The sequence below is a fragment of the Ciona intestinalis genome, chromosome 8, assembly GCF_000224145.3.
Source record: "Ciona intestinalis chromosome 8, KH, whole genome shotgun sequence".
Classification (NCBI taxonomy): domain Eukaryota; kingdom Metazoa; phylum Chordata; class Ascidiacea; order Phlebobranchia; family Cionidae; genus Ciona; species Ciona intestinalis.
Genome location: NC_020173.2, coordinates 4,291,306 through 4,311,969, shown reverse-complemented (window position 1 = coordinate 4,311,969; position 20,664 = coordinate 4,291,306). Strand labels below are relative to the sequence as shown.

Below are 20,664 nucleotides of genomic sequence, written 5' to 3'. Positions count from 1 at the left end.
GCCCACAATGGTAGCAGCGACGAGCGTTGAACCCATTACCTAATGGTTACAGGCAGGCGCGCTAACCACTACGCCACGGCGCCGGACTATGAATGGTTTGATGTAAAAAGTGATAATTGCCAATTTTATTATTATTATAAACAGAGTGATTTGGTTTGAAATTAACTACTTTTATTCATTTCATTCTATCTGACATTTTCATTATTGTAACAAAATCACAACTGTAAACAAAAATATAATCTCAACTGTAAACACTCTTGTCATACTTCCTGTATGTCACCTTCCTAGTGCTGCACAGGAACAGATTAAGCTTTTTTTAATAAAGGTTACAGGCAGGCCTAATGGTTACAGGCAGGCGCGCTAACCACTACGCCACGGCGCCGGACTATGAATGGTTTGATGTAAAAAGTGATAATTGCCAATTTTATTATTATTATAAACAGAGTGGTTTGGTTTGAAATCAACTACTTTTGTTCATTTCATTCTATCTGACATTTTCATTATTGTAACAAAATCACAACTGTAAACAAAAATATAATCTCAACTGTAAACACTCTTGTCATACTTCCTGTATGTCACCTTCCTAGTGCTGCACAGGAACAGATTAAGCTTTTTTTTAATAAATCAATATAGTGAAACACATATTTTAGCAATACATATTGGTTTATATTATTTTCCTGGTTTATTTTTTTTCTGAAAGAACTTTCCTATGTTTTATTTCTGTTAATTGTTCAAAGTGGAAAATCTGCATTCAATTTGAAAAACTATGCGCCAGTCAAAGTGAAGAGTATGTCACAACTTGGCGATTCTAATGGATCAGTTAGGTAATGCGCATTTTTATAAATGTCTCTGTTTTATTCTGATATGGTGGCTTAACTGCATGAGTTACACCGCTGGTGTATTTCTACTGCTTCATAAACGCTGAGCCTTACATGTAGTACCTTTATAGGTAAAAGGTTAGGCAAAAATGCAACCAGTTATAAATTTGTGGGTAGAAGTTTATCGATTAGGGACACCCCTGTTATAACTCATGTTTTTGAGCCACATGAGAATAAGTATTAAATAAGCAACCTTAAAGGGGCATACCAACGAAAAATGAAAATTTGTATATGGATAGATATCAAATGTAACCTAAAGTGGTATGCCCCTTTAACGTTTTAAAAAACTTGTTTTAATGTTTTCATTGGTATGCCCCTTTAATGTTTTAAACACAATTTCATTGCTACAGAACTGGAAACTTATTTGCATATCCTGCACAAAGCAATTTTTCTGGATGCAAATATCCTCTTTCATGGATTCATGATGTGAAAAATCATGGCCTTGATAATATAAGTATGGAAATTATTTTCCCCACTGTATCAAATTTAAATATTATTTTTTAGACAGTCATGCCAACGAAAACTGGTATGTGTTACTTGATGCTGCAGCGTTTGTACCATGCTCAAAACTAGATTTAAAAGAAAACCCGGCAGATTTTGTTTGTCTTTCATTTTATAAAATGTTTGGATTTCCTACAGGTGAGGGCTGTTTTACCAAACACTATTTATACTATTTTGTTTTTAATGGAAAAAAAGGTGTATTCTACAAAAGTTAGATTGCAATTCACTCAGTAATATCTCACATGATGCATATAGAGTTATGTGAATGGCTGAATGCTATATTTTTGTTTCTGGTTATTAACATATTACTGCAAAAATATAACTTTCAACCACCTTTCACGCAACAAATCAAGTAAAATTTTATTAGAAACATTGTTCCTAAAAATTTAATCATCATAAAGATTGTTACAAATTCTAGAATGCTTGAATTTAAAACTCAATTTTTAATCAAAAAGGTCTCGGTTGCCTATTAGTTCGAAAAACAACTGAAGATATGCTTTTAAAGAAAGGTTACTTTGGTGGAGGAACTGCTGCTGGTTACCTTGCAACTTCAGACTATTTCAAACCCCGTGTAAATTTACACCAAAGGTAAAATATCTCATTTTATTTAAAAATGCAATAAATGTTGTAGTGTATTACATTAGCTCTGTATCCATTCTTTTTTTAAAGTCATTTTGTGTATTTGGTGGCACCGTGGTCAGAATGCCCTCTTTCTAACTAAAAGATGCCAGGTTCAAATATAAATGTAACTACCGGTTTGCAATCTATGTGTTTGTTGTTTGGTAGGTGGTTTAAAAGTCATTTAATTCTGTGGTTACTGTTTGACTGTTTAGGTTTTCAGTATATAAAACTGCATATTTGATAATTCAAACATATAATTATAGTGTTATAATTGCCAAAGTCTAAGCACATAAAGGCCAATAAGTGTCTTTTATTCATTTATCACTTAGTGCTGATGTCTGATGGGTAAATTTTTTTTAAATTTTTAGATTACATTGTAAATTTTTAGATTAGAAGACGGTAGCATTCCTTTTCTGGAGATATTGGCATTGCAACACGGATTCAACATTTTAAATAAAATTGACCATTCAATGAAAGTTATACAATCACATACATTTTCCCTCATAAATAGGTTAGTAAAATCGCAACTGCTTTTATGAACCATTGACCAAACATTATGAAGTTATATTCAAACATATTAAATCCAGGTTATACAATGAATTGATTGCTCTGCAGCATTCAAATGACGCTCCAGTTGTTAAAGTATACAGCCATACAGACTACAGTGAAAGCAACCTCCAGGGTGGAATTTTGACTTTTAACATTCAAAGGGCAGATGGAAGGCAAGTGTTTTACGATAAACAAGTTAATGTTTTCCAGTGTACACATATACAGTTTTAACACAAACTGGATAAGAGTTAAATCACTGATATGAATGATTAAATAATATAAGACAATGTTAAATAAGTTTTGCCCAAAATTTCTACAGTGTGGGTAGGCAAACTTTCACAGAATATTCTAACTAACTATTGCTGGCCCATATTTTTCAAGCACCGAACATCACAGTTTAAAGTGGCCACCTTTGTTTATTTTACAGTTTCGTTGGTTTTAATCACGTGCTTCAACTAGCTGCTTCACGAAATATCCACTTAAGATCTGGTTGTTTTTGTAACACAGGAGCGTGTGTCAGGTTATTGAATCTTGAGCCTGAAAATGTGAAACATATTTTTGAGGTAAATTTACAAAAAAGGATTTAATTACACAGCGTATTGCTTATCATACAGATATCTTGGTTAGTAGTCAAACATTTATTTAAAGTCTTCCCATTTTCATAAAACATTGTCAAATTTGAACTTTTTTTACTGAACTTTTTACTGTTTTCCATTCCTTGCTGGTCCAATCTCAATTAAAAATCCAGACACCTTTCCTCTAACCCATGTGGTCTCTAACCCTTAGCTATAAACCACTCACTTCGATATTTTTATTTAAAGTATTTTTCAGCTTTAAAGAGTGGAAACTCGGCCATATAATAGTATAATATATAGTACTGTCTATGTAAAAAACACATTCACATAGATATATGTTTACTGTTATTTTTTTAAAACTGTACATCTGTATTTTTCAGGGTGGCCGAACATGTGGAGACCACATTGATATTATTGATAACCAACCAATTGGTGCAATACGTGCTTCTGTAGGTTACATGTCAACAATGGCAGATATCAATTCACTTCTGCAATTCATTAAAGAATCTTTTGTTCAGGTATTACTCGTGTAACTACACATTTTTTATAATGTATATCGGATTTTTTATTGTTTAGTGTAATAGTACACACCTATAATGTTTTAGACTCACAAATAAATGTTTTTAAAGTTTTCAATATTTTCCTAGGAAACTATTACCTCTGCAATTTCCAATGGTGACATATTTTATGATGCATCCTCTACCATAAAAGCAAGCCAACGTTCACTAAGCTTAGAGAAGATATTTGTATATCCGATTAAATCTTGCCGAGCAATTGAGGTACGTCATGAAATGCAAATATTGTTTTAAAGTTTTTATTTTGCTAGTTTTGTGTCATGCAGGTAGAGGTTAAACCAGGAGCTTCCGCACTAAGTTAATCAGTAAACAATGCAAATAAGATAAAATTTGCGTAACAGTGTTTGTACAATCTTTATACCTATCCAGCCCAGTGCCTTGCCTTTTTTAAGAGGTTGTAAGTTTAAGTCTCAATGCTGCCACCATTGTCCATGTATGTTCTTGAGCAAGACACCCAACGACGGTTGCTTCAACCCAGTGGTCACTAATGGGTTGTCTCAATTGTCAGCCATATATTAAAAAGAAAAAATATTTTCCTTTATTTTATACAAATTTAAATGATATTACAGGTAAAACAATGGGAACTATGCAGCACTGGCCTTATGTATGATAGAATGTGGATGATTGTAAATAATTTTGGAGTTTGTTTGACTTTAAAGCGGGAGAACATGCTTGCACTTATTCAACCTACATTAGATTTAAAGGCCCAAACTTTGACTTTAGAGTAAGTTTAATAAAATGAGCCGCAAGTCTGCAACTTTTGGAAAGTTAATGTATTATAATGGCTGTCATTGCCCTGACGCTCGAGAAAACATTAAGATTATTTATTTAATCCGAGCGGTATACAAATATATTTGATTCCTATAAATATGGCTAAAACCCAAATTTTAATGTTATTAATTGTTATTTGTTAGAGCTGATGGTCATGGCTCGGTAACTGTCTCATTGGATTTCATGGACTGTGAGCAAAATATGTTAAAGGTGAATGCTTGTCAAAGTAAAGTTTGCGGAGATAGGTAAGCTATGATTGGTTGGATTAAACTATTTATTACATGGTGTCTGTAATAGATCCTCTATCAAATTACCTTATTTATTACCTCAATAGTTATCTTTTTTCTTTGTCAGTTTTAATTTATCCGACTGTTAAAGATACAATGCAGTATTTTACATGTACAGTGTGAAAAACAAAAACTTCTATTTTAAAATCAATTAATGCTCATTAAATTCTAGTTAATTTATTGTTGTCTCACCAAGTCGGAGATATCATTGTAACTATGCTTTATGTATGTCAAACAATAGTGTTTTTGCAGGGTATTAGGTAATGACTGTGGCCAAAAAGTAATGACCTGGCTCACTGATTTCTTGGGTTACAAATCTCATTTGATAAAAAAGAACAATGATCCTCGGTTTTCTAAAGTTAACAAAGCAATACATGATGAAAATGGCTTCTCTAATTTGCAAAGTATTACACTTACAAATGAAGCACAATATTTACTGCTGACAAGAGAATCCGTTGAACATCTTCAAAGGCAAATGAAGAAATCACAAGAGCAATTCAACAGCGATTTACTTGCATTTGATGAAATTGTTAGTCGTTTTAGATGCAATTTACTTGTGGCAGGTTGCAAGCCTTTTGAGGAAGAGTCCTGGTCAGGTTTAGTGCTCAAGAACAAGCTAGAAATGGTCAACTTTAAGTTTTGTGGCTTAAGCAGCAGGTGTAGTATGGTGTGTGTTGACCACAAAACTGGAGAAAAGGGTTTGGAGCCATTGCGAACTTTAGGTACACTACCTCCTCCTCACTATGCCAACAAGCAACAAAAACGCAGAAATCATTTTGGTATTTATCTGTACTGTGAGTGTACAGAAAGTGCAATTGCTGTTGGTGATAAGATGTTTTTGTATAACTAATGCCTCTTTAATTTTAATTCTCATGCTCATTTTGATTTTAATTCCTTTCTTCAAATCATTTTACTCTCAATCTTACATTTTTTATTAATTATGCAAGTATGCTTTAAGTGTTTCCACAGAGTTTCAACATTTTGTTTAACTGCTTTCTCCTAGAATTATCTCCACATTAGCAATGCTTGTTGACTCTTTTAATTTTACCTAAGAATAACATTGTTATATTAAACTGTTTACAATTTATGCTTGTTTTTGAGATTCTTCATATTTTATATAGATTAATTTAAATAAAACCTAATTCGGCATCTTCAATTTAACAATTGTCTTTTAGTAGTTTAAATTTTCTGCTGTAGTGGTCTAATAGCAACATTAAAATCAACCTCTTATGTATGCATAATTGTCAGATAGATTTCACAGCAAAAACTACACAACAACTGGTTTATTGGGATGGCAGTTCACTTCAGCTTGAAAGATGCATCGTTTATGATATACCTACCTGTAAACTTATCCAAAGTAATTTTTTAAAAACTAAAACTAGGCTTAAATATCCAGGCTAACTCCAATTCCAATCCTGCGAACTCCTAAAGTTAGTTTCCATTTATCCATAAAATCCTGTCCTTAGTTATAGATCGCACTAGCTCCATATCCATAGTTATCTATGGGCAAAAATGCATAATAGAGTTAGGTCTGAAAAACACTCCAAAGGTACTTGGGCAGCTACGAATGCAAATTTGGTACAAGCTAGTGACAAAAAGTAACATTGACATAATCAGATCACATACAAGGTTTCACAATACATACACTTCATAACAAGCACGTTGGGAACTACAGATAGGCAGAACTCGTTTTTACAGGGTGAAAAATGTATGATTAGTTGTACTTTTGAAGTACCTAGTTTAGTTTAGATTCCTTATTTTCCAGTCCTGTTAGTCTCCATTTTAGTGCGTTTTCATTTCCATTTATACCAGAACCTCCTCAGTTATCCTAGTCCAAGCAAACTGCAGTTTAAAGAGTTTGTAAATGCAATTAGCAGTCTAAAAAAAACCGAGCTTACAGAAGTAAGCATGTGACAGACTATTAGCAATTCTAAAGTTTAGAAAGTAATTTGAATTCAAATCTGGCAGAACCAAATTAGAAAGTTCCTGTTGCAAAAACTTGACCTCTAACAGAATGGCGAGCTACTTCAACGCGAACGAGATCTGCGAGGAGAATTGGAATATGAACGACGTTGTGGTGAAATTGACCGAGAACGAGACCGATATCTTGGCGAATAGGATGGAGACCTACGACGCTCACGATCACGACTGCGAGACCTTAATCGTCTAGGAGACTGTGACCCATCTATCTTTACTCGGATATAAGCAGTTTCACCCTTGTTGAACAAAATTTTATTTAATTACATATTTATAAGTTTGTTTTAGCATGCTATTACTTAATGTAAAAAAAGATTTTGCAGGCTATTACTTAAAATTATTGGCTGTGTTTACTTAATTTAAAAAAACAATACGTCAAACTAAAGACACCAACCTCATGAGAACGAAACTTCGTGTCATCCAGATGCTTGACAGCAAATTGCATGTCATCTCGGTTGACAAACTCAACAACTCCAGTTCCATCACGATAAACATCAGCATAACACACATCACCAGCTTCTCTCATGTGATCTTTTAAATCCTGCCAACTGCCAGTTGGAGGAAGCCCTACAAAAGGAATGGATTGTGAGATCACTTACATGGCACTAGTAACCAAGAAATCACAACATAAATAAAATGTTTAAGAACAAATTTCATACAGAAAAAAAACAGCTAAATACGTGATAAGGCATATAGGTATTTTTAAGGAACTTATTTACCAGACACCATAACTCTAAAATCCGTTCTTCGTGAAGGCGGCCCCCCTCTTGCTCTGAAACTTGACATTCCATATGCCGGCCGTTGGGAAGGACCATTTCCACGAGGATGTTCAACTCGAAGTTTGTATCCATCAAAGTTGTAACCATTTCTACCGTGAACTGAATCTTCCGCATCCCTTAAAATGATAATATATATAGCCTACATGTAAGTATCGGATGTATATAGCTTGCTTTATCCTCGCGTGATCAGAAATGATAGTGGTTAATATTATGACCCATGTTTTAATACACTTTGTGCTAGTTTATGAGTTATCTCTTACTTTAAAAGTAAGCCAAAGATTTTATTTACAACACTTACAAAAATGTTACCTTGTTTTAAAACCATTTGTGCAGAAACATAAAATAAACATCAAAACACCATATGCCGTACCTTCTATCTTCAAATTCAACAAATGCAAATGGTGGACCTCTGCGATTTTTCAAATTAACATGGCGGATAGAACCATATTTGTAAAATAAGTCTTCCACGTCTTTTTCTCTTACATCAGGTGGGAGATTACCAACATATACCCGACAGTCAACGTCATCACGCGAACTCATGTTGCAAAAACGATTTCTGACAAAAATAATAAATTAACTGTTAACTTGTGAAAAACACATTCATGTGATTTTAAATTTAATTTACGAAACAAGAATAATATTTAAGATCTCATAATGATTAAACTTTACGTCCACTTTAAGTAACTGGCCAAATTACTAACTGTATGTAATCTAGTAGGCACAGAACAAACAAGCGGTGTGCTACGGTTAACAACAACACAACCACGTGAGGCGTTAATAGGGTTGGAATGCCATTTTTCATGGGTTTGATAATGTATATAAAATTGCAATGCATGTCTGTATATTGCATTTACAAACGTTTAAAAAACATTTTCTTTCAAATACCGTTTTGGTTAAAACACAATTCAGGCGATGTCACATATAGTGTGATTATGACATCACAGACCGTAAAAGAATTTGAACTTTTTAAAAAACAATAAAACGTCTTTTATTTTAGTAATTTTAGAAAACGGTTTACTATATTAGTTTTAGGAAAGTTATATATTTTAAACCTGTATTTGTGTTTAAAAGTATCAGCTACCGATATTCTGGATATTGTTTTATTTCAAAACATTGCGATATGTTTTTGTAAGCAAATAATGAAGGTAACATATATAACAAAGTTGTACGGTTAGTTACTAAACTTGATTTAGTTTTCAATTAGAATGGCAAATTCAGGAAAATTGAAACACCCCAAACAGGCGGTAATTTATCAAGGGAAAATCCCGGATTTTATTAGAAATCAAGTAAACTAACTATTTTTTCTTCGTGTACAAATTGCATTATTTGTTTTTTTGTTAAAGGATAGGCTGTGCGGTACTTAAAGATTCTCATTTTGACAGTTAAAATATCGAAGCTATGTTTGCTGAAGTTGTACAATTTTAATAGGACTATTGGATTGTTTTTGTTCGGACACTGTAATAAAAAAGTCTGTTACATAATGTGCATTCATATATTGATATACATTATGTTTTTGTGCTCTCTTATAGATAGCCAAAATAAATTAAACGTTGTAACATAGTTTTTGAGACTTTTGGTATTGTCAGCTTGTTAATAAAAATGCCTGGCGTACTTTTACCTAATTTTCAAGAAAAGAATGAGAAGCATTTGTTTGATCAATATGGGTCATCCATGGTTGAGTCTAATATTAAGCTTCTTAAAACCGAAGCAGAAAAGATTCGGATCTGGAATCTCCAGGGTGATCTGAGGCGACAAGAGCTGGAACGTGCAGTCCATGATCTGACTATTACTGTGGAGTCGCAAAGAAAATCCCTACTTGAGGTGCAGATGGAAGGTGAAGCTGTCAGTACAAAAATGCACGAAGAAATTGGAAAACGTAGCATTTGTCTTCAGAAAATTGATTCAACAAGAGAGCTGTGTAACTTGCTAAAAAGTCAGGTCTACGATTTGAGTGATACTCTAAAGTTATGTGAAGGGTATAAGGAAATGATTGCGTCCGAAAGTATGGAAACCAAAATGGCTATCAATGAGTTGTCGGTTGATTTTAAAAACCTATTTCACACTTGCGAAAAGCGAAGTTCCGTGCATGAGAAAAAGCTGGTTCAGGCTCAGGAGAATGTGAACAAATTGACTGCTACTCATGCACAAGAATTGGAAGAGATAAAAGCAAAATTAGAAGAGTGCAAAGAACTGCGTAGTAGATATCAACTGGAAAGTTCGGTGCTTGCTGAAAAACTTGCAGAGGAACAGGAAGTTATGATAAAGCAGGGATCAGAGTATAGGGAGAAGATTGCAAGCTGTGAGAAACAGATCAATGCCAATGAGTTACATATGCAGATGCTGCAAAAAGAGTGCAATGAAACAAAAGTTTTGCTGGAGGAAAAGAAAAACAAGTTAAAGGAGGTAGAAGAATCGTTGGAGACTCAGGAAGGAGCATTACTTGATTTAAAAGAGAAACTTGGAAGTGAACAAGCAAAATCAGAGCAATTGCATGCATCAAGCAATAATGAAATAAATAAGCTGGAAAAGTTAGTTGAACAGAAAAGTATTGATTTAAAAATTTCGGGTGATAACTTGGAAGCTGCTATGAAAGAAAAGAATGATACTGAGAAAGAGTTCAAGGCCAAACTTAGGGAAATGCAGCAGCAGCATAAGGTTGAGGTAAAGGAGCTGAAGGCTTTGAATAAAAAGGGTAGTGCGGAGATTTTGGAGCAAATGGATGAACAGCAAAGTAAAATGTCTGAATTGAGGTCAAATTTGGAGAAAAGGGTTAAAGAGCTTCTACAGCAGTTGAAGGAATTAAAATCAGTGAAAAAACAAGAAGTAGGTAAGCTGAATGCACAGGTTAAATTGAAGGAACAGGAGATAGAGAAACTACAGAAAGATGCTAAAGTATCGATGGAAAACTTAGTTAAGGACAAACAAGCTGAACTGGAGACTGTTCAAAAAGCATTGGAGCAAAGACAGGTCAGTTTAGAGAATTTACAAAAGCAATATGATGATCTTACGAAAAATCAAGCTGATGATACAGATAAAATGCTTTCAATGAAACAACAGAACCTTAGCTTGACTAAAACTCTTAAAGAGTTTGAACTGGAAAAAGAGAGGTACGGTAACGAATGTGGAGCGTTGAAACTGGAAGTGGAAACAGGAGCAAGAAAAATTTCTGAACTTGAAAAAGATAGAAGCAAGCTGCAAAAAATGTTAGATGATAAAAATTCTACAAGTACCAGTAATGAGAAGAATTTAGAAAACAACTTAACTACAGTAAACAAAGAACTGGCTGAACTGAAAATCTCGAATCAGAGTCAGGAAAATGAAATTTGTCGGTTGAAATCGCTGCTTCAAAAAAAAGAAAGTGTTATTGTTTCCGCTAAGGAAGATGCTGGAAGCATACGTGAAGAGTTGGCAGTTAAGGAACAGTCTTTAGTTGAAACAAAGAAATATTACAATCAAGTAAAAGCTGTGCGAAAAGAACAGGATGAAGTGATTGGTCAAATGGAGATGGAAATTAAAATTCTGAAGTCAGAACTTCTAAAAAAATCGAGAGCACCTGAAAAGTTATCCAAGTCGAGCAAAAACAATATGAATGATCGGGTGTATACCGAAGTTGAAAATTTGATGAATTTAAATGAAAATGTGGTTAAGAAGCAAAAGTTGGATGACAATCACTTCAACAACAACGATATTCTGTCACCTTCTCCCACAAAATGTATTCAGAAGCTTGAGCTAGGTGAATTTCCAAAGCATAGCACGCCAAAGCACCGTTATGGTCGTAGAGAACAAGCACTGATACAAATGAAATCAGCCACCCCACGTAACTCGGCCATGCCATGCAAATCTGTAACACCACGCACAGAAAAGAGGAAGAAGCCAGTGTGGAAGAAGACCCCAAGCAAAACCAGCAATGTGATTAAACCATCCAAACAAGCACAAGAAGTTGATTGGTTTGACACAGACAGCGTGTACGGATTCTTTGGTTAGCCTAATATGTTTGAACTATTTATATAAACTTTATATTGATTAATTTTGCTGTTCTTTTAAATCTTTTTGGTGTTTAATTTTTCCTGCTATGAAATATATATAAACAATTCTTTTGTTTATTCTTCTCATAAAATATGATGCGCCAGTCATTTTGGCACTCAGTATTCATTTTAATTACCTAAGAAAATGTATCTACACTCACTGGTTTTATATTAGTTCTATTTTCTGTCCATAATATCACTGCCAAGTTGTGAAACTAAATTACAAACCAACTGCCTGTATCTAAATTTGAAAGAATTACCTGTAATGAAATTTTACCATCGATATGAAATTTTCTTTATTTTTATACATTTATTTTAAGTTTAACATTGTTGTGTTTTTTTGTGATTAAACCTTAGGTAATTCCTGTAGATCTTTTTAACTTGTAATCAAGATGGCTCAGTACAAAGGAGCAGCCAGTGAGGGAAATCGAGCGATGCACATGCAGAAAAGAAGAGATAAAGCAAAAGAACAAATGGAGGAATTAAAGGCGAAAATTGTAAATGTAAGTGTTTGCCGGCATTGTTTTTAAATGTGTATGCCTACCTATACCTACATGATTTTTTTTAAATATATACATCAGAAATGGTTTAATAAGCTGAACCATTGTATTTTTAGGAAAATGCAATAAAGTCCAACATACACAATAAATTCTCCACTCACTATGACGCAGTTGAGGCTGAATTAAAATCAAGCACTGTTGGTGAGTTTAATAAAAAAAATCAAGTTTTGGCCCATATTTATCTCTAAACCTATCTTTTTGGTAAAGCTGTGAATTTTGTGATCAAGATTTTCCCTTTTTATATAGCGATTTTTGTTGGTATTTATAATAGGTTATTTACTAAATTTTTAAATTAAAAAAAATTTAATATTAATTGAACAAAAGTAGGTTTTAAAAAATCAAAATAAATTAGGCTGCATGGTGAGCATTATTAGATAATTTTAAGTTGTTGGTAATAGGTATGAAAAAACTGTGAGTACCTTCTTATATAACTGAATAATACTAAATGTAAACTTGTAATATGTTCTGCTTTTCTTAGGTTTGGTTACTTTAAACGAAATGCGCGCTCGACAGGAAACTTTAATTCAAGAACGACAGAAGCAGATTGCTATGAGCAATGAGGCAGTGCTGTAAGGATGGTGTTTACTGTGTTACTGTCCATATTATGTATAACTTGGTTGAATGTGTAATTTTATTGTGCTTGTTTTTTGTGTGTAAATTTACTCATATTTTAGGAAATCAAAGAAAGAACAAGTGAAGAAAAAGGAGCGATCACGGAAGATTGCTGCTCTCTCATTCGCTGTTGATGATGAAGATGATGACCAGGAGGAAGAGGAAGAAATTGGTAAGAAATAAAAAAAACTTGGAAAAGATATGTAATAATAGGCTAATAGGCTATACTATGATTTGTCTTTTGTAGATTTTGATTACCTATTCTTTTTTTTCCATTTTCCCTACTTACTGTTGTCTATAGTTGTTTGCCCAATCTGTTCTGTTTGGTTCTGTATGTTCTGTTTGCTTTTGTAGCCTTAACAGTTGTATTTTGCAGTTCTCCCAAAGAAACCAAAGAAAAATCCTGATGTGGACACAAGTTTTCTACCTGATAGAGACAGAGAGGTGAATTACAAATAATAAGATTGACCTTACTCTTAGTTAGAATAATAACATAAATGGCTTAAATCCGTACATGTTAAGTTACTCTTAAAATAAAATTGGATTCCAATCTAATGTTATTGGATTCCAATCTAATCTCTTTTTCACAGATTCAAGAAAAAGAACTTAAAGAACAGATTCGAAAAGAGTGGGTGGAAAAACAAGAAAGAATGAAAAGTTAGCAATTATTTTTAATACATTTAATTCTTGCCTACCAAAAGTTGTGTGAAATATACTTTTATATATAAATATAATTTTAAAATTGAATAGCCATAGTTTTTTCTTTTAATATATGCTCAATAATTACATAATTACCAAAACTTCAAGTCTTCCTGTAGCTGTAGTAACACCCACTGTTTTATTGACTTAAAATCTTTTACACTCTTTTTTCTTCTAGATGAAGAAATAGAGATAACATACAGTTACTGGGATGGATCTGGACATCGCAGAAAAGTTAAGGTATTTTTCTTGGGTTTTTCAAATGTTAATGCACATTTAATAAATTATTTTGAAAAAACATAAATTCAAAGATAAAATTTTGTTTCATAGATGAAAAAGGGAAACAGTATCCAACAATTTCTTATCAAGTGTATTGAACAACTTAGAACTGACTTCAGTGAACTGAGAACTGCAGGCAAGTATTTAACCTTTAATATAAGTTTGTTACCATTTATCATGTTTACTATGTTTATAAATTTCTTTTAGTTTTAAAAGCTGTATTTCCTACCCTGCACAAGCCTGCAAATGTATCCATTTGTTTTCTACCCTGCAGTATTACCATATTGTTTCTACCCTGCACACCTGTATGTGTAATCATTTATTTTCCACCCTGCATACTTGTATGTGTAATCATTATTTTCTACCCTGCACACATGTTTCTGTAACTAATCATTTTCTACCCTGCAGGCGTGGAGCACTTAATGTATGTAAAGGAAGACTTAATTATTCCACAATATTACACATTTTATGACTTCATAATGACCAAAGCACGTGGTAAGAGTGGGTCACTTTTCCAGTTTGATGTCCATGATGATGTTAGATTAGTTGGTGATGCTACTGTAGAGAAAGATGAGGTTTGTAGAAAATAGTATCTAACTATCTAATCTCTTTAATAAAATAGTAACAGCAATTGCTTCAACTTTCAACCCTGTATCTCTTATGGATTGTTTTAGTTTTTATTTATATGTATAAAAAGAATTTTTTCTAAACACCCGAGCTGAAGATTATCTACATTAAAAAAAAGGGTTCATTCTTTTTTTACAACCTGTTTACCAATGCAAATATGCAAATATAGCTGTTTATTAAAGCATATCTAATTATATACCGTTATTGAAAACTAGACGTAATTTTGGACTCTTACAAGCTTGTAAATCAAAAATCCTAATGCAAATGTATATTCAGTAAACTGGTACACTTCATTTTTTGATTTTAGAGCCACGCAGGTAAAGTAGTGCTACGACACTGGTTTGAAAAGAACAAACACATCTTTCCTGCTAGTAGGTGGGAACCGTATGATCCAGAAAAGAAATTTGATAAGTACACGGTATGACTTTTAACTTGTTTTAAAATTGGAATTTGATAAGTATTTATGCCAATGATAAGAAAAAAGTAGTAACTTATAAAATATAGGGGTAGCGGGCCAATCCTGGCTTAAATCCTATGTCCCTAGCGTGCAACACCTCGCTTATATAGAATAACCTATACAATATTTATACAGTTATGAATCTTTTATTTTCGGCAACAAAAGTTATTATATAAATTGTTGTTTGCAGGTCAAATGATGAGTGGGTATTTCACTGCAGTTAGCCCGTGTCATAGTGATTACGTGATTATCAGATGGTGTATCCCAATGTAGAGAGACCTTTCGATTTTGAAAATCAATACTATACATGTCTTTATATAAAAATCGTGTTCAAACTGGATTTGAAACTAATTTTAGTAAATATAAGCACATATATTGAACACAGAATTATGTATATGTCAATTTGTTGCGAGTATACACACAAATCCAGCGGGCTCAAAATTTAAACGAATTTTACAACCTAAGCGATGTAGTCATGCCAGCGCTGGGCACTCGGTGGATTTTCTTATTTCGCAGCGCGCCAATAAAACTGAAGGACTGCTGTGTAAATATGTTTATTTAATATGTGTTAACACAGACGTACATCAAACATGTCGTTTTCTTCTGTAAACTGCTGCTCATACCATCTCTTCGTAATAGCACGTACAATAAATTATACGGAAATACTCGCTCGTCGTTTGCTTGTCACAACACGTAAGTATTTCCATAGTAGGCCTATACTGAAGTGTATTACTGAATAAAATAAAACGGTGTCATTATTTAGTATGTACCGCATAATAACACATATACAGTGGGTTAATGGATCAGGCTAAAATCAGTGATCAATCTAGTATTAGTGATGATTAAGCAGAGGCAGTGACTGATTTAGCAGCTTAGTTTTTACATAGCTTACAAGTGACAGGATTTTCTAAGAAATACGTGGAATAAAACCGTGAGCCGAACAAACACGTTTTGTTTATTAATTAGCCGAATGCTGTGAATGCACGTATAGTCTATGTATATTAATATACGTTTAGATATCTTCAATCAAATGGTTAGATATCTTGAAGTCAGTGCAATTGTAACGTGCACGTAGTTCACTTTAAGTTTTGGCTGCTTGCGTTTTATTTGGAACTTGATTATGATGGTGCTGAGCGTAAACACTCTGAATGAAGCTTAGATGTCGTTTTGGACGTTTGATCTTTTGTAGGAACAATAACAACGTAAGAGTGTTTTAACGATAAACAGAAACGAAACTGGTAATTCATGATTAGGGAAGGGGCAGTTCACGGTTAAGAAATAAGCAAGACCGGAATTTTGCATATAGGTATAGAGGCTGCTCAAAACCGGCATACACACACAGACATATCTTGACGTAAACACAAAGACAGGACGCGAGGTATGAGTCACACCAATATTCCTGTATTCAGTTCCTTCTTTACTTCATCCGCAGTATCAGTTGTCATTAGATTCAGTTGTTGCTTTGCCTACAGTGAGACAGAGTGGTAAATTTGTATAGCCAAAAAGTAAACGTAAAATACGGTTCAGAAATTTAGACAATCCCTAATATAATAATTGTTAGCGTATAGATAGGTGCTCAGAAATCTCAAAGTTCCATTGTGTGAGGAACCTACAATTTAATGTAAGCTGTAGAAACCTCAAGGTTTAACATGTTATTAGCTTCTGTAAACCACTGGCCTTCTATAGTGCAAGTCAGTATGAACTTGTAAACAGCATACATAAATGAATAGAAAAACGACAACGAAACGTTATTGGTTTAAAATGATTTTGTACAAATGCTAGAATGAGCCTTAAACTTTTGACGAAACATTTTAAATATATTTTATGTCTCAGCGTTAAATTTTATATGTCTTAAGTACGTCAAATCAGTAACGTTGTAGATGAAATCTAAAACGTCTTACAGCCTATATACAGCCTATATTTACTTACAAGGTAATAGTATTCTGTTGGTTTACATGTACTGGCAGTCCACGCTTATCCAGATACATTCCATGCTGGTAGGTATATAAAGAGGCGTGGATTTGTGTACACTCATAACGACACCGTTCTTGCATTTCCGGTACTATACTGAACAGAACCGGCTTTGCGCGTAGATGCTGATGAGTGAAATTGTACAGGATATACGTTTGTGTTACGCGGTGACATTCTGTGTAAAAGTAACCTGTTGATTGGCGCTCTTGATTGCACGGAATAGATATTTATATATGGTAATAAGTTTGCAAAAAAATTCGGGCAGGAAACGTATAGGAAATAATATAGCTATTGTGATGAGCCCAAACAAGGAAGCAGGAGATACAATACAGAATGGAGGTAACGAGCAGAATATTATCACCACCGAAATCGACAGTGAATGCCATGGAAAAAAACTAGTTGGGTACCGAGGTAACTGGTACGACGTCACAAACTTTGCAGCCGTCCACCCAGGTGGTGACGTCATCAATATGTATGTCGGGAAAGATGCCACGTTTGTTATGGACGGAATGCATAGGTTTGATGTCTTGAAGGGTAGAAGACCAGGTGTGTAGAGTTATCACATTATAGTTCGTACTGTACCACCCCATTAAAAGGTGATACGCATTTAGACAATTGTAAAACTTTTTGCGCGGGAAATTTGAATTTATTGCTACCTGGTTAAGTCTTCGGGGCACGATAAGGATTCATGCCGCAGTTGGCGCGGTATCCGATGTTTTAAATGCATGCATTTTGTTATAGTCGGAAAATACAATATTACGCGAGATGCTTTCGGAGAAGAAATGAACAAGCTTGAGAAAAAGTTACGTCAGGAAGGATATTATGATGAAAGGTAAACAAAAGTGACGTAACTTTGAATCACAACAAACATATATAGTTTCTTGTCTATGATCGTAATGTTATTGTTTCGTATGGTCTTAACAAAAGTGACGTATGTCTTGTTTTACAGTCTCGTCTTCAGCTTAGGCAAATGCGGATTTACCGTCTCAGTTCTTGTATTGATATTTACACTTGTAAATGTGGGATTTTCCGATTACAATTGGGCGACTCGTTTTATCACAGGCTTCCTGTTAGCTTTGTTTTGGCAGCAAAGTGGTATTCTTATGCACGACTTCATGCATAGCCAGGTTGTATTTTGTTTATATAAACAGGCATTTCACTCAACACACATGATTTAATATACACACAGTGTAGCGTATACCCCCAAACTTTGTATACCTTTTTACCGTTTGGTTAAAACTCAATGAGATCTTATATTGCTATGTTATGTTGGTAGGGTTTTAGGCGAAGAAAATGGGACGAAAAAATTGGTGTATTTTTCGGTACGTTCTGCTTTGGGATCAGCGCACGTTGGTGGAAAGACGAACATATCATTCACCATTCGTTTACGAACACGGTTTGTTACGAAACTGGATTCGTAGACCCACAAGCGCATGAGGACGTTTGGGCCCAGAATGAGAAACTGTTTCCTTGGCATAAAGACAGATTTTCAGCCTATTTAGTGAAGGTATTTGTTTATCTTTTTTTCCACTAATTAAATATAACATTGCTGCTATAAATGCGCCTTGTTTTAAATCCAGCTTCAGCATTTCCTTTTCTTCCCACTTGCTGTATGCGCTGGTCGTATCGGGATCACAGTCGATTCACTGCTCAAAGAAAATAGACGTGACGTTTGGGTTGCGTGGTTCGGTCATGTGTGTTGGGTCACAATCTTGCTATCACAATTTTCCACGGTCGGTGGCGCTGCATCCGTGTATATAACTGCAGCCTTACTACAGGGTGTGCTTCATATTCAATTGATACTTAACCACTACTGTAAGAGGTTCTACACAAAAGAAGAGCACCATTCGATGGTAAGAGTTTTCACAAGCTGTTCTGTATTCAATCCTGGTATCGTATATATGCACAACAGAAGTATGCAAATACTAATACGGCCTCTTCCTACGTTTCCGCAGGATTACTACAGGGCCATGATAGAAGCTAACCTAAACATTACTTGCCCTGTGTGGATGGACTGGTTCCATGGCGGTTTAAATTTCCACCACGAGCATCACTGCTTCCCTCGCTTGCCGCGGAATCGCATGCGAGAGGTTAGTCTGATGATTAAGAAGATCTGCAAGAAGCATGATGTCTTCTATGACGAGTGTTCCTTCTCAGAGGCTGTGCTGAGAACACTTTCAAATATGTTCCATAAAAGTATTTTATTCCAACAGAAGTACCCGAATTTATAAATTCAAAATAGTCCACCAAAGGGTTTATCCATACTGTTTGTTTTACCTTTAGCATACGGTTTATTACGAGTTTTGGCGTTTTAAACAGAGAACCCATGTTAGCGGGTCGGTTAATATTTAAATTAACTTTAATTAGGGCAGTTTAATCTTCCCTAACCCATTATCGTCTTACCGCAAATTTCCTTACCGCAAATTGTCCCAAGAAATTCTTAGTTCTTATTTTGTGCCTCGTATGTATAAGTTGTATGGGTCGTATTCCACTGTTGTCTGTTGATATCTTATTTTATACCAAACACTATCGCCTTGCACACTCAGCAATAAATATAGACCTCCCTATTCGTTTATTTATTTGCTTCATCCCTAGATGGCACTAACTTACGTTAAAACAAAACGTCATTTCTATGTTGCCATGCTAATGACGCTTTCGAAACACGAATTTTTCGCCAACTGTTTTCAGTTGAACGTTCCAATGTGACAGCGTATATACACTGCTAAAATAGTGTTTTAAATTTGCCCCTGGGCAAAAAATGCACAGTTTCGATAACAGCGAGCCTGGGCGAACAACCGTAAACAAAAAATTAGGAAACAAAGACAACGAAGTGGTGAAACTTATAAAAAATCAAAGTCACGATGACGCATTTTTGGATTTGTGCAACCGAGGCATTCAGATATTGCCCGATCAACTCTATACGTTACCCCATATACAGGTATGAAAAAAGTGTAGTTTTTATATTTTGTACATTTTAAGGTCATTATAACCTATTGGGTAAGTATATTGGGTATCCGTATGAATAGTATGTCATGTATGCGTCTTTTAATGGTATTACTTAAACTGCAAAAGACTACACATAATGAAATCCGGGGTGCTGGTAAACAATCTTCCCTTAACGTTATCTGTTAGCCAGCAAACATAACAACCAACCCCTAACTACCAACCTCTAACACTTTCCATCAGCCTAATATGTAACGGACCAGAGGTATCTCTACTAGAACCTGAAATCCTGTTATATCAAAGGGAACCTTATTTTTTTATGTGACTGGTATAAATAGTCTGGAGCACTTTTTTACTTAGTATGGTCTTTTTATAACAGAATTATAATTCTAGCACTTGTACCTGGAAGGAAATCAAATCAGTCAGCTGCCCAACAACTTTTTTGATCGACTCCCAACTTTACAGTGGTTAGACTTGAGAAATAACCAACTAAAAGCAATCCCTGTGTCAATTGGAAGGCACCAGTAAGTTAGATACTAGTTTGAAAGTTCGCTTTTGCGCAAAGGATTAAATACCCATTTGCACTGTTTTTTTACATATACCAAAAAAAGAAATGCTTTATCTTCTTTGAATTGTGAGATTAGTGAGTTTACGAGAAATTAAAAATGAGGGTTTTAATTTTTACCCCAAATTTTTATTTTTTGTTTTCCAGATCAATCAAAAAGCTGCTTCTTGAAGGAAATTGCTTAACACACTTACCTTTACAAATGGGGTTAACAAAGACCTTAACTGGTACAATATCTTAACCATATGTATATATATATTGCTTATGTTATAAGTAAGTTAAAAAAACAAGCTTATAATAACTCTCTAAATAACAATGAAATTTGTTTTGTTTTTTCCTGTTGCTGTATTACAATAAATTTTGAAATATATAAATATTTTAATTTATACACCCATTCGTGCAGCCTAATTTGC

At 34.2% G+C, this 20,664-nt stretch overlaps 6 protein-coding genes across 10 annotated transcripts in view; 5 read left to right on the top strand and 1 right to left on the bottom strand.

Moving 5' to 3' along the window:
- LOC100182548 (molybdenum cofactor sulfurase-like) overlaps positions 1-6,120 on the top strand; it is a 7,606-nt gene extending 1,486 nt beyond the window's left edge. The window contains exons 4-15 of the mRNA XM_026835505.1: positions 648-824; positions 1,229-1,332; positions 1,383-1,517; positions 1,835-1,967; positions 2,389-2,511; positions 2,588-2,722; positions 2,977-3,112; positions 3,505-3,642; positions 3,772-3,903; positions 4,269-4,423; positions 4,614-4,715; positions 5,010-6,120. Coding sequence (XP_026691306.1) covers positions 648-824; positions 1,229-1,332; positions 1,383-1,517; positions 1,835-1,967; positions 2,389-2,511; positions 2,588-2,722; positions 2,977-3,112; positions 3,505-3,642; positions 3,772-3,903; positions 4,269-4,423; positions 4,614-4,715; positions 5,010-5,607 — 2,068 coding nt within the window. The 3' untranslated portion in view covers positions 5,608-6,120. The remainder of the gene's footprint in view (positions 1-647; positions 825-1,228; positions 1,333-1,382; positions 1,518-1,834; positions 1,968-2,388; positions 2,512-2,587; positions 2,723-2,976; positions 3,113-3,504; positions 3,643-3,771; positions 3,904-4,268; positions 4,424-4,613; positions 4,716-5,009) is intronic.
- On the bottom strand, positions 6,025-8,462 carry LOC100176319 (serine/arginine-rich splicing factor 1B). Of its 5 annotated transcripts, XR_003396104.1 has the most exons (7): positions 8,215-8,330; positions 7,884-8,069; positions 7,454-7,629; positions 7,129-7,301; positions 6,762-6,973; positions 6,493-6,599; positions 6,025-6,257 (listed from the first exon to the last, which is right to left on the bottom strand). XR_003396104.1 is itself a non-coding variant. In XM_026835583.1 (6 exons), exons 1-5 carry the CDS (start codon positions 8,313-8,315, stop codon positions 6,785-6,787), a joined length of 825 nt encoding a protein of 274 aa, XP_026691384.1. In that variant the 5' UTR covers positions 8,316-8,330; the 3' UTR covers positions 6,026-6,599; positions 6,762-6,784. The 5 variants fall into 5 exon arrangements, 3 of the variants coding, with proteins under 3 accessions (XP_026691384.1, XP_009859357.1, XP_026691383.1); XR_003396103.1 differs by having other exon boundaries at positions 6,493-6,973; XM_026835583.1 differs by having other exon boundaries at positions 6,026-6,599.
- Positions 8,463-9,052: 590 nt separating this feature from the next.
- Positions 9,053-11,868, top strand: LOC104265972 (synaptonemal complex protein 1-like). The gene has a single exon (XM_009861183.3). It carries the CDS (start codon positions 9,113-9,115, stop codon positions 11,495-11,497), a length of 2,385 nt encoding a protein of 794 aa, XP_009859485.1. The 5' UTR covers positions 9,053-9,112; the 3' UTR covers positions 11,498-11,868.
- Positions 11,869-15,437, top strand: LOC100184159 (protein FAM50A). Its single transcript, XM_002131734.4, has 11 exons — positions 11,869-12,041; positions 12,155-12,239; positions 12,577-12,667; positions 12,773-12,882; positions 13,087-13,154; positions 13,301-13,367; positions 13,588-13,649; positions 13,740-13,824; positions 14,097-14,263; positions 14,623-14,733; positions 14,963-15,437. The coding sequence occupies exons 1-11, from the start codon at positions 11,931-11,933 to the stop codon at positions 14,969-14,971; spliced, it is 966 nt and encodes a 321-aa protein (XP_002131770.2). The 5' UTR covers positions 11,869-11,930; the 3' UTR covers positions 14,972-15,437.
- A 1,460-nt stretch (positions 15,438-16,897) lies between these two features.
- Positions 16,898-19,310, top strand: LOC100181774 (sphingolipid 10-desaturase-like). Its single transcript, XM_002131765.4, has 6 exons — positions 16,898-17,289; positions 17,485-17,575; positions 17,693-17,870; positions 18,020-18,250; positions 18,324-18,596; positions 18,699-19,310. The coding sequence occupies exons 1-6, from the start codon at positions 16,977-16,979 to the stop codon at positions 18,972-18,974; spliced, it is 1,362 nt and encodes a 453-aa protein (XP_002131801.1). The 5' UTR covers positions 16,898-16,976; the 3' UTR covers positions 18,975-19,310.
- A 93-nt stretch (positions 19,311-19,403) lies between these two features.
- LOC100177846 (leucine-rich repeat-containing protein 27) overlaps positions 19,404-20,664 on the top strand; it is an 8,010-nt gene continuing 6,749 nt past the window's right edge. The window contains exons 1-3 of the mRNA XM_009861053.3: positions 19,404-19,681; positions 20,080-20,210; positions 20,399-20,478. Of these exons, the coding sequence (XP_009859355.1) occupies positions 19,502-19,681; positions 20,080-20,210; positions 20,399-20,478 (391 nt within the window). The 5' untranslated portion in view covers positions 19,404-19,501. The remainder of the gene's footprint in view (positions 19,682-20,079; positions 20,211-20,398; positions 20,479-20,664) is intronic.